General features: G+C 40.4%; 1 protein-coding gene across 1 annotated transcript in view; it reads right to left on the reverse strand.

Moving 5' to 3' along the window:
- The window catches only part of rnaseh2a (ribonuclease H2, subunit A), a 35,266-nt gene that overhangs the window by 10,523 nt on the left and 11,752 nt on the right, over positions 1–12,991 (reverse strand). Inside the window, exons 4-6 of the mRNA XM_059992055.1 lie at positions 12,532–12,619; positions 8,208–8,345; positions 5,120–5,207 (exon numbers count right to left, since the gene is read on the reverse strand). Coding sequence (XP_059848038.1) covers positions 5,120–5,207; positions 8,208–8,345; positions 12,532–12,619 — 314 coding nt within the window. The remainder of the gene's footprint in view (positions 1–5,119; positions 5,208–8,207; positions 8,346–12,531; positions 12,620–12,991) is intronic.

Genomic DNA, 12,991 nt, shown 5'->3' on the forward strand with positions numbered 1-12,991 from the left:
ACTGCCCCACGTCCCTTTGCCCCTCATTTAATGTTTAAATGTGTCAGATGACTTATAAATTACTTGGAAAGCAAAAATCTTAAGGAGTGACCAGAAGGACACTACACAAAATTACTAAAGTTATCACAAATAATTAAACATGACAAAAGCTCTGAATAACTTACACAAGGAAAATCTGAGAATTAAATTAAGCCCAACTGTTACTGAACAAATGAACTATATAACCTATCACATGGATAAAGCTGAAACAGAAGTGCAGACATAAGAAAGGGAAAGATTGTTAATATGGGATATGTTACTTTCCATATACAGCATATATAGAACACCCATTGTACTTCATTATTACAAAGATCCAAATTCCCCCGTCAGTGAGAAACCATAATTTTCAGCACACACAACAATCAGAGCATTCAGTCTTCTGGCCTGGACAGAAAATGCTGTTTATACCTCCAGTGAGAAACCTACACTTGCAGATTAATTCATGTCACACTCAATTTTGTTCTACTGCTCATCACTGAAAGCAACAGATAAAGCTAATCAAGTATTTAATAATGCATTCTACCCAGTTGTGAAGAATATGCTTGTCCTGTGTTAGCTTTCCTGTATCACATGAAAAATAAAAAATTCCACTGTGAGACTTAAATCAACTAAATAGGCAAAGTAGCAAATCAATATTGTAGATTTTGCCATTCATACTACATCAATAGCAAACAACAATATAATGTGTAGCATCAGGCAGCAATTACTAAGACAGGACCATTGCCCAGAACATAAATATGTACTGCAAATTTATTTTAACAATGGAGGCTCCAAAGAGCCACCTGCATAGAAGCATTTGCTGAGCACTGTCAGTTTGACTCGATTGCCAACATTTGTATTTTTGTCAGGAAACTGTAGGCTTAAGTCCCACCACGTGTATGTACATTCTTGGCCAGCACTTCAGGGTAACACCAAGGGAAGACTGCAGTGTTGTGAGAGGCGTCTTTTGATTTAATAAAAGGTCCACTTGGCTGGTCACATGCCATTTGTAGAAAAGAAACAAATCCTATTAGCCACCTCTTTAAGAAACAGATTAGAGCATAGAATGTTACAGAACAGTACAGGCCTCTTCGGCCCACAATGCTGTGCCAAGATCTTCCTCAGCCTTCCCTACCACATAGCCCTCTATTTTTCTTTCATCTATGTGCCTACCTAAAAAGTTTCTTAAAAGTCCCTGAGATATCTGCCTCTACTACCACCCCTGGCACAGTATTCTACACACCCACCACGCTGAATAAAAATAACTTAAATAAAATGCCCCCCCCATACTTTCCCCCAACCGCCTGAAAATTATGCCTCCTGGTATTAGCCATTTCCACCCTGAGAAAAAGGCTCTGAATGTTCACTCCATCTATGCCTGAACACCTCTATCAAGTCACATCTCATCTTCCTCCGCTCCAAAGAGAAAAGCCCCAGCTCACTCAACCTATCCTGATAAGACATGCTCTCGAATTCAGGCAACATCCTCATCGATCTCTCCTACATCCTTCCGAAAATGAGGGGACCAGAAACACAATATTCAGTGATCTAACCAGGGTTTTACAGACTACTACATTACCTCAAGGCTCACCAGTTATAAACTTGGTGTCTGTGGAACCTGCTGTGATTTGTTATTTTTATCCACATTGACAATGTTAAAAGCAATTAATTATGATGTTCTTTGGGGCTTCCTGAAGAAGTGACACCACATCATGTAATGAATTCATGATACTAGATATCAGCTAATTTGTAAATATTTGTCCAAAAATCTACTTTCAGAGCAAAGTTAGTAGAGTGCGAGTGGATTAAATTTGGTTGCACAGCAACAAGATTTCTTTTTTACAAACATGAGAAATTCTGCCAATGCTGGAAATCCAAAGCAACACACATGAAGTGCTGGAGAAACTCAACAGGCCAGGCAGCCTCTCTGAAAAAGAGTAAACAGTCGACATTACAGGCCAAGACCTTTCATCTTTCTTTCTAATCGCTTTTCCATTCCTGACACCAATGTGCTTGCTCCATTCAAATACACCGACAAGAAATTTTCTGGGTGACAATTTCCTGGTCAACATCTGACAATCAATGTTAATGCTAATCAATGCTAATAAAGTGACTAAACATATTAAAAATAAAGATATCATTTAAAACATTTATCATTCTATAAACTTCATGGAATACTCTACATTTTTCAAGACATCAAAGGCAGCATGGTAGCTGAGTGGCTAGTAATACACTTTACAACACTATCGTAATCAAGGTTCAATTCACACCACTGTATATAGTTTGTACATTCTCCCAATGGCCATGTGGGATTCCTTCTGTTTCCTCCCACATTCTAAAGATATACAGGTTATGGCAACATTTACGGGATGCCCACAGCACATTCACGGACAGTGTTGGCCATCGAAAAACACGACATATTTCACTATATGTTTTCATGCGCATGTGACATGAAAAGGTAATCTTTCTTTCTAAAGCAACGCACACAAAATGCTGGAGGAACTCAGCAGGCCAAGCAGCATCCATGGAAAGGAGTAAATAGTCAATGTCTTGGGCTGAGACTCTTCTTCAGCCCTGGTGAAGTTTGAGTCCTGATGAAGGGTCTCGGCCCAAACCATCAGCTGTTTACTCTTTACAGCTGCCGAGTTCCTTCGACGTTTGTGTGTGCAGCTTTGGATTTCCAGCATCTGCAGATTTTCTCGAGTTCGTAATTTTGGACAACTCCAAGAGCACAAGCTCACTACCATCTAGGACAAAGGAATACTTAATGGGAAGTTGCTCATTGGCCTAAATGCTCTTTCCGCTGTGTTGTAGCAAAGTGCATTTTCAAAGTGCACTGCAGTTAATGCTTGAGCTACACACTGACAACACTGCCCACAACATTATCGTCAAGAGCAAGATCAAGAGGCAAATGACAACATTAGTGTCTGTACATTCTTTTCCCAAATAACATATCATTTTGACTTAGAACATATCATTCTTTCCCTCTGGCATCATTGGGTGTAAATCCTACAATTTCGTACTCAACAACACCTCAAAACTACTTCCAGAGGAATTACTGTGGTTCCAAACAGAAAAATGGGTTGCTGAAACCTTTTTAGGGGCAATTAGAAAAAGGCACAGATTTTGGCCTTACTAACAGACTATAACAAATGTAAAATTTGATTAGTTATTACACATGCTAATACAGACAAATGCATAGCAACAGATTGTGTTTTTTTATCATCCATCTGTCAAAATTATCACAAACTCCCACAGCCCCCGATGACCTCATGATTTCAGTCTCTGAGGTCGACATGTGAGGACACTTAAAGCATCCGGCCCAGACGGGGTACCTGTCTAAGTACTAAAGACCTGTGCTGATCAACTGGCTGGAGTGTTCGCTGAGATCTTTAACATCTTGCTTTGGCAGTCTGAGGCACCTGCCTGCTTCAAGCAGACTTCAATTATACCACTGCCTAAAAAACATGGTAACCTGCCTCAATGACTATTGTCCAGTAGCACTTACATCCACAGTGAAGAGTGTTATGAGAGGCTGGTGATGAAACATGCCAACGCCTCCCTGAAAAACAACTTGGATCCACTCCAAATTTGCATACCGAAGAACAGGTCCGCAGCACATGTCATCTCATTGGCTCTTCACTCAACCCTGGAACACCTGGACAGCAAAAATGCATACATCAGGATGCTCTTTATTGACTGCAGCTCACTATTCAATACCATCATCTTCTCAAACTAAGCCCTTAGCCTCAATACCTCCTTATGCAATTGGATTTCCTCACTTGCAGGCCCCAGTCAGTTTGGATTGGCAACATCTCTTCCAGAATCTTCATCAGCACAGGCATACTACAAGTCTATGTGCTTAGCCCCTTGCTGTACTTGATGACTGTGTGGCTAAGCGCAGCTAAAATGCCATATTCAACTTTGCTGGCGACGCCACAGTGGTAGGCAGAATCAAAGGTGGTGATGAATCTCTCACTCAATGTCAGCAAGACTAGGGAACTGATTTTTGACGTCATGAGCAGGAAACAAGAGTTCCATGAGCCAGCCCTCAGAGGATCAGAGGTGGAGAGGGTCAGCAAATTCCTCAGTGTTATTATCTCGGAGGACCTTTCCTGGGCTCAGCATTTAAGTGCAATTACGAAGAAAGCACAGTACCTCTACAACCTTAGGAGCTTGTGGAGATTCGGCATGATTTGAAAAACTCTGACAAACTTCTATAGATGTGTAATGAAGAGGATATTGACTGGTTGCATCACAGCCTGGTATGGAAACACCAATGTCCTAGAATGCGAAGTCCTACAAAAAGTAGTGGACATGGCCCAGTCCATCACAGGTAAGGCCCTCCCCACCATAGAACACATCTACACTGAACACTGTTGCAGGAAAACATCATCAGCAACTCCTACTGCCCAGGATATGCTCTCTTTACTTTATTGTCACCAAACAATTGACACTAGAGCGTACAATCATCACAGTGATATTTGACTCTGCACTTCGTGCTCCCTGGAGTACAAATCAAAGTAAACATAAAAAGTTTAAATTATAAATCATAATTAGAAAATAGAAAAGGGAAAGTAAGGTAGTGCAAGTCAGGTCCGGATATTTGGAAGGGACGGCCCAGATCCGGGTCAGGATCCATTCAGCTTCTCACTGCTGCCATCTGAAAGAAGGTTCAGGAGTCTCAGGATTCATAGCACAAAGTTCAGGAACTGTTACTGCCCTTCAACCATCAGCCTCTTGAACCACAGGTACTAAAGTGGTCCAAGCCAAAAGGAGAGGTGTACTTTGAGAGAGAGAAAGTCACATGACAGAAAAGCAAGCAATCTTTCACTACCTCTTAAATCTCAAAAACATCCTAAATAATTAATTGCACAGCCAGATAAAATTATCATTCTACTCAAAAGGCAATCAATAAATATATCAACAACAAAACCAACTCAGATCGAGAAGTAAAATGTTTGTTAAATGCGACATGATCAGCTGCTCTCTATCCTTACCATGCCTTGGAAGATCCAGTATGAACTTCCCAAATCAGCCTGGTAATAAGAAACAAACCACTATCCACTCTACTGTACCGCCACCTACTTCTGATTCTCACCATTAGGGTAACCCGAGCCATAATCTGGGCTTATGTCTTCTAGATCTTCAACAAACTTCCATGACTGAATGGCATGGTCCCTTGCAACCTGAAGAGGACATGCAAATTAAAAGGTCAGAATCGACATACAATCTCTTGATGTATAAATTTAAACCCAATCCTACTTTAAAATACATTTCAAATGTCATCATGCATTGAAATGTTTTAAGATATATACAGCAACCTTTAACCATTTGTTTGGCATTAAAATACATAAGAAATGTTACTGTATTTCCTAAACGTAAAAATTAAATGGTGACTTGAACATTATTTTTTCACTTCGAAGAAAACAACCCAATACTGACACCCACTGGTCATACTTTGCCATGCAAAAAGAAAATGCATTATTTTAGACCACAACACCATATGACATAGGAGCAGAATTAGGTCATTCAGCCCATCGAATCTGCTCTTCCATTCCATCATGTTTAAATTATTTTCTCTCTCAACCTCTTTCTCCTGCCTTCTCCCTGCACCCTTTGATACCCTGACTAATAAAGAACCTATCAAACTCAGCTTTAAATATTACCCGATGACTTGGCCTCCATAGCTTAGATGTCATGAGTTCCACTCCCTTTGGCTAAAGAAATTTCTCATCTCTGTTCTAAAGGGACATCCTTATATTTTGAGGCTGCACCCTCTGGGCCTACACTCTCCCAATATACAAAACATCCTCTCCAAGTCAACTTTATCTAGGACTTTCAATACTCAGTAACTTTCAATGAGATCCCTCCTAATTCTTTGAAATTCAAGCTTTCTCAGTTCCCCTATAATCCTTCCATGAACTGGCTAAATCTATGCTCCATACTTACTTCAAATGGAAATGAGCCATCCTATTCACACTGAGTCTTTTATCATTTTATATAAGTTACACCATAAGCGCATTAGACATGGTAGCAGAATTAGGTCATTTGGTCCATCGAGTGTGCTCCGCCATTCCATCACGTCTGATTATACCACTCGACCCCATTCTCCTGCCTTCTCCCTGTAACCTTGGACAACCTTACTAATCAAAAACCTAATAACCTTGGTTTTACTTATACCCAATGAACTGGCCTCCACAGCCACCTGAGGCAATGAATTCTAAAGATTCACCACCAACTGGCTAAAGAAATTCCTCCTCATCTCTGTTCTAAAGGGACTCCTTTGTCCTTCTAAGCTGTGCCCTCTGGTTCTAGATTCCCCCACTGATGAAGGAATTGGGGTGGAGCTTAGGAGGAGTGATAGCACTGAACGGCAACTCCTTTGCTTGCATCTTCAGAAACAGCTCTATTTCTATCTTTAATGTCTTTATCTTTTCCTTTCAGGGTTCAAGACCCTGACCTGGAGTTACACGCAGGCTTCGGTTCTTTGTGGGAATGCGACCCAGTCTCGGGGTTCCACGACTGGCTGCTATTCGACATGCCAAGGGTTTGGCCTGAGAAGCTCCATCGTGTTCGGAAGCCAAAGATCTCGGGGCTCTGGAGACGGGTGGATCGAGGGTCGGTGTCACGGCAGGAGACTCGTGTGTCGTCGGGGAGGCCAGAAAATCTTTCGTTGTAGGCCTGAAGACCCGAGGTCTTTGCGATCTTTGTCCATAGAGCTCAAAAAAAGTGACAAAACTGACTTTCAAGATCGTAACCTAGCGGGTTGTTATGTCTCCCGCTCGCTGTGAAAATGGGGACATCTCCCTCTCCCCTGCCAGGGAGAGAGAGAACCTGTGGGTGTCGAATTCGGATGAAATGCAAAGCTTTTGGGGTAACTTTGGTCTGTGTCTTTGCTATTGCTTAGCACACGCTTGGGCTTGGTGATTGTACCGATGCGCGTTTATTTTTGCTGGTGGGGCGAGGGGGGGATCATTGCTCTCTGCCACTTACGCGTAGGGGGGGAGCTGGTGGGGACTTTGGGGCTCCCGTGTTTAACTGTCGTTCATTCTTTGGGGCACTTCTCTGTTTTTCTGGATGTTTTGCGAAGAAAAAGCATTTCAGGATGAATATTGTATACATTTCTGTGACATTAAACTTGACCTTTGAACATCTCCACATCTACTCTATCTGGGTCTTTCAATATCCAGTAGCTTTTAATAAGATCCATCTCTTCCCCCACCCCCCACCATCTTTTAAATTCCAGCAAGATCAAGGCCACAGCCATCAAACACTCCTCATATATTAACCCTTTTCATAATTCTTGTACATCTCCTCTGGATCTGGACTCTCTCCAATGCCAGCATATTGTTTCTTAGAAAAAGCGCCCAAAACTGCTCAAAATTTTCCAAATGTTGTCTGGCCAATGCCTAATAAAGTCTCAGTGTAACATCCTTGCTGTATAATTTTAGTTCCCTGGAAAAGAATGCTAACATTGCCCACTGACTTACCCTGCAAGTTAACTTTTAGGAAATCCTACACTAGGACTACCAAGTCCCTATGCAACTCCGACTCGATTGGATGGGATCTGAAAGAAATTGCCACTCCCCAACCAAATGAATTCTTACAGGTTAGTAAAATTTAAGTTTATACAGTATTGTACAGTAATTTTATGTGGATCATACAAACGATGTGTCCGGTCAGTGACTTCTGGCCAATGGTTTTCAAATGTCTCAACAATGCTGAGTCACCACTGAATCTCCCAGTATTTGTTAGCCTGATAAAATCCAAATGGCAGTTAGATTAAAAAATACTCTTGAAATTTTTGGGCACGATTTTTCATGATTAATGTAAATTTAAAAGGAATAAAAGCTGGAATTCATTTTAAAAGCACAGTAAGAAACAAAAAGAAATTTACTTGGGGGAGGTTTTTTTAAAATATCTTAATCTGGAGCAATGATTAGAGCACACTCAGAAAATTAAAATATTGTAATACTAATATACCAAGCATTTACCAGACATGTTATCTTGCACAAATTGAAACTCAATTTTAACTGTTTCAAATGTTCTTATCATTGCACTGGATGTGTGGAGGCAGGGACAAATTGCTTGTCTCCATCTGACTTGGAGAAGGTTGTGATAAGACCTTGAGACACAATATTCAATGTTGCCCAGATTCAAAGGTAAAACACATCTTCAGCACTCACCTTAGCACAAATACTGGCCGCACTGACAATTGGAAACAAGGAATCAGCCTTGGCTCTGACGGTAACCTCAATCTCAGGGAAACGCTCCTTCAGCTTGGCTTCATATTTCTCAGCTGGTCCTACTGTGTCTACATAAACCTAAGGATAAATAAGCAAAAATATATGGGAGCACAGTTAGGTATAATCTATTACATGTGGCACAAGGACACCACTTTTGAAAAAGTCTAGTAGTTTCTTAAGGAGTTACAGTCAACATTAAAAAATGACAGCACAAGAGAGGGTGCAGATGAAATGTGTAAAGATACTCTCAGAATTGGTGAATTTTAGGAGATGAGATTATTTTCCTTCGAATTGGAGGATGTTCATAAGAATGATTCCAGGTACGAAAGGGTTAATATATGAAGAGCATTTGAAGGCTCTGGGTCTGTATTCGCTGGAGTTTAGAAGAATGAAGGGGATCTCATTGAAAAACCAATCGAATACTGAAAGGCCTAAGTAGAGTTAGCATGGAGAGCATGTTTCCTATAGCGGGAGAGCTTAGGACCAGAGGGCACAGCCTCAGAACAGAAAGACATCCCTTTAGAACAGAGATAAGGAGGGTTTATACTTTTTAGACTGAGGAGAATCTGAGGAATTCATTGCCACAGAAAGCTGTAGAGGTCTTGTCATTGGGTATACTTAAAGCGAAGGCTGGTTTGTCAGGGTTTTAAAAGTTATGGGGAAAAGGCAGGATAATGGGGTGGAGAATAATAATAAATCAGCCATGATGGAACGGTGGAGATTCAATGGGTCAAATAACCTAATTCTGCAACCACAAAGTACACTGCAGATCCTGGGGTCAAAGCAACACGTAGAATAAGTTGGAGGAACTCAGCAGGTCAGGCAGCATCCATGGAAATGAGCAGTCAACGTTTTGGGCCGAGACCCTTCGTCAGGACTGAAGAGGGAGGGGGCAGGGGCCCTGTAAAGAAGGTGGGGGGGGGGAGGGTGGAAGAAGGCTGGTAGTTGCCAGGTGAAAAACCAGTAAGGGGAAAGATCAAGGGGTGGGGGAGGGGAAGCAGGGAGGGGATAGGCAGGAAAGGTGAAGAAGGAATGTAAGGGGAAAGCACTGTGTGTAGTAGAAGAAGGCGGAATCATGAGAGAGGTGATAGGCAGCTGGAGGAGGAGGCAGAGTGAAACTGGGATGGGGGAAGGGAGAAGGGAGGGAATTACCGGAAGTTGGAGAATTCAATGGCTGGAGACTACCTAGACAGTATATGAGGTGTTGCTCCTCCAACCTGAGTTTGGCCTCATCATGGCAGTAGAGGAGGCCATGTATGGACATATCCCAATGGGATATTCTGCTTTTTGTCTAACTTGCATAAAAATGATAAAAGACTCAGTGTGAAAAGGAAGGACTCAATTCAATAGATATATTTAATATTATAGAAATGTATACAATATACATCCTGAAATTCTTTCTCTTCTCAAACATCTACAAAAAGGTGCCCCAAAGAATGAGTTAAAGCGTTAGAACCCCAAAGCACCCCCCAAATCCCCCCTCCCGCACACAAGCAGCAGCAAGGCAACGATCCTCCCCCACCCACCACCAAAAAGCATCAGAGCCCCCCCCCCCCCCCCCCACCAAGCACTCAAGTGTGCAGCAAAGCATCGATAAAGACACAGGCTTGAGTGCTCAGTGGAGGGCACCAATGTCCATGTGAGATAAGTAGGGGACACAGATTCAGCAAGTTGTCGAAAGGATTATAGGGGAGCCGAGAAAGCTTGGATTTTACTCATCCAAAGAATAGCAAGGACTTTGGGACTTCACCACCCGAACAAGGCTGAAAGCATCATCTTTAGATATAGCTAAAGAAGGGAAGTGCCAATAACCCAGACTGATCCTTTTCCTGTAGCATGGACGTGAGATTAATTTTGTGTACAAATTATTTTCATCATTAAAAGCATGGATTCTAGTCAAACCTGAGTTTGTCTCATGCAAAAAACATAGAAAACCATATTCTGTTATTATACGTACACTCAGTGGCCACTTTATTAGGTATAACTGCTCTAATATATCTATTCAGCCAATCGTGTGACAGAAACTCAATGCATAAAAGCATGCAGACATGGTCAAGAGGTTCAATTGTTGTTCAGATCAAGCATCAGAATGGAGAAAAATGTGAGCTAAGTAATTTTGACTGTGGATAATTGCTGGTGCCAGATGGGGTGATTTGAGTATCTATGAAACCGCTGATTTCCTGGGATTTGCACACACAACAGTCTCTTGTTGGCTCTCAATTGCAGAGAATGGTGCAAAAAAACAAAAAAAAATCCAGCGAGCAGCAGAATGAAAGTGAATTTTAAACATAATTTTATAGCAAGAAATGAGTGCTGTATCATGGATTTCCAGTAAAATCACGCATGTCAATTCATTTTAATATTTAGTCTAATTGAAGTAATGAATGAGAGTGCTCCAAGGTAATCAATTGCATTGATTCAGAGCCAAATGAACCATCACCTTGTTTGGACAAGAAGCAAAATCTCACCCAGGTTCCAAAATGTAAATGGCAGATTGCTAATGATTTGTACTGCTCATGGACACTGAGCTGGTCAAACTGCAAGCACAAATGAACCATCAGGCCAGTACAGAAATTCATCAAAAGTGCATTACATAGCATTGGTAATGGAAAGGCCTTAAACAAAAAGATTAAAATAAATCCTTAGCTGCTCTCTTTAAAACTGGCACTGTTGCCATAGTAATTTTTCCACAGTTCTGCAGAGATAAGCGATTATCCCAGTGAAGAATTTGGAGACAAATTTTGTCTAGACACTATAAACTTAGCTTTGTAATAATTTAAGATAAAAAGGAAATTAAGCCTGCTGAATCTGTACAATATGTTTTTGTGAAGACCATCAGAACAGGATATTGCAAAAAATGAGTCACAGTATGTAGCAACACTAAACAGAGAGCTTTGGAACCACGTTGACAGTAACAATAAAAATCATGTTGCCACTATCTAAGGCATCAACTGTAGTTAGTTATTGAAAGAAAGGATGATTTCCTCTGTTAGAGATTTCTTGTGGATAGTTGTGAAGTTGTACTGTTTTCTCAATCCCATTTCTTTAAACTCTTACAGTATTTACTTTAGAAAAAGGAATGATGTAAAAGTAAAAATAGTAAAATTGCAAGCCAGAAATCTGATAGAAAACAAACAGAAAATGCTTTAAATATTCAGCAGGCTAGACATAAGTGAGGGGATGCCAGAGAGGTAGAGAGGTAATATTTCAGGTTGAAGACCTTTCACAAGATTGTTTCAACCTGGTATTCTAATGTTTTCTTTCTGTTCTTGAAGTGATTAGCAAGAGCAGAAAATAATCACACCAGTAAATAACTTCAAAAATCCCCCCCAAAATCTACTCAATTATATTTGTCACCCTACCGCGAACATCATAAAATTAATAATTATTCAAATTACTAGTTAAAAACAATTTTTCTATTTTGGCAGACACTGCATTACACCTTTCAGGTTACTTAATACCCTTGACTGAATGTACTTGAGCACAAAAAAAGCTCAACCTCCATTTTTTAAATAGTCATTTAAGTATATTTTTAAAAAGTCCAGCATCAGGATCCCAAGCAGATTACAGGAACCGGCAAAGGTTATTAAATGAACAGATGATGATCAAACCAATGCTTTGACAGGCAGTTAAAAGACCACATTTCTAGAGCTGGAGTCACTAAAACACAATTAGTTAACAGATAACATTTTTACAACAATTCGTAAGTTTTATGGTTTCCATTATAAGGCTTAAACCCACTCCCCGCTCCCCCCATCCCCGCACAAGACTGTAAAACTAGACTCGAATTCCCTTTTTGGAATATGAACTCAGATCTCCAGCTTTGCTAATCTACTATTTTTGATTACTGCACCATTGATTCCCCACGTAAATTAAAATTGCTTCAGGTAGAAAGTTAACATTTAAAGGTAAGTAAATTGTAAGATTAGTATGGTCACAACTAGGCTACCAACTCTTTTTGCTACATGCTTGCCAGCTGGGTACTTCCAGAGACACAAAAGAATGCTGATGCTAGAATCTAGAGCAAACAGTCTGCTGGAGGAACTCAGCAGGTCAAGCAGCATATGTAGGAGGAACATCATTGTCGATGTTTCCTTTCCTCCCCCAAGTAATGCTCAACCCACTGAGTTCTTCCGGCAGATTCTTTATTGCTCCAGGGAATTTCCATCAATTTCTGCTTTCTTTGCAATTTTTCATTAATAGTATGACTTGATTTTTTACCACAGAATTACTCAGTTGTCTGCAGTAATCTTCTCCTTCTCACCTCTTTGACTTGGACACCACTATCCAATGCATACTGGATGAGGCCAATGGCAGCATCATGAGACAAGGTATTCAGGTTGCATTTGGTCCTGTTTTGGAAACAAGAATCATGGTCAGCAAATGACTTTGAAAATGTTATCTCTATATAAATATATCACACACGCACAGTATATATATATATATAAATAAAATACAATATATATATGTATTTTCCCCTGAACAAGTAAGTTAAACAAGCTTTTTAAAAACTAAAATTATAATCCAGCTCTCTTCAGTTTTCATATTTATATTTGTTGTGTTTTTTAATACTTATTGTGATTTTTTTTTCATGCTGCATCAGATCCGGAGTAACAATCATTTTGTTCTCCTTTCTGCTCATGTACTGAAAAATGACAAAAAACCTTGAATCTTGAAATGACTTTAAGCAACTATGTTCTGAGAAACAACCATTTATGGAAAAT

This window comes from Hypanus sabinus, chromosome 16 (assembly GCF_030144855.1).
Source record: "Hypanus sabinus isolate sHypSab1 chromosome 16, sHypSab1.hap1, whole genome shotgun sequence".
Lineage (NCBI taxonomy): Eukaryota > Metazoa > Chordata > Chondrichthyes > Myliobatiformes > Dasyatidae > Hypanus > Hypanus sabinus.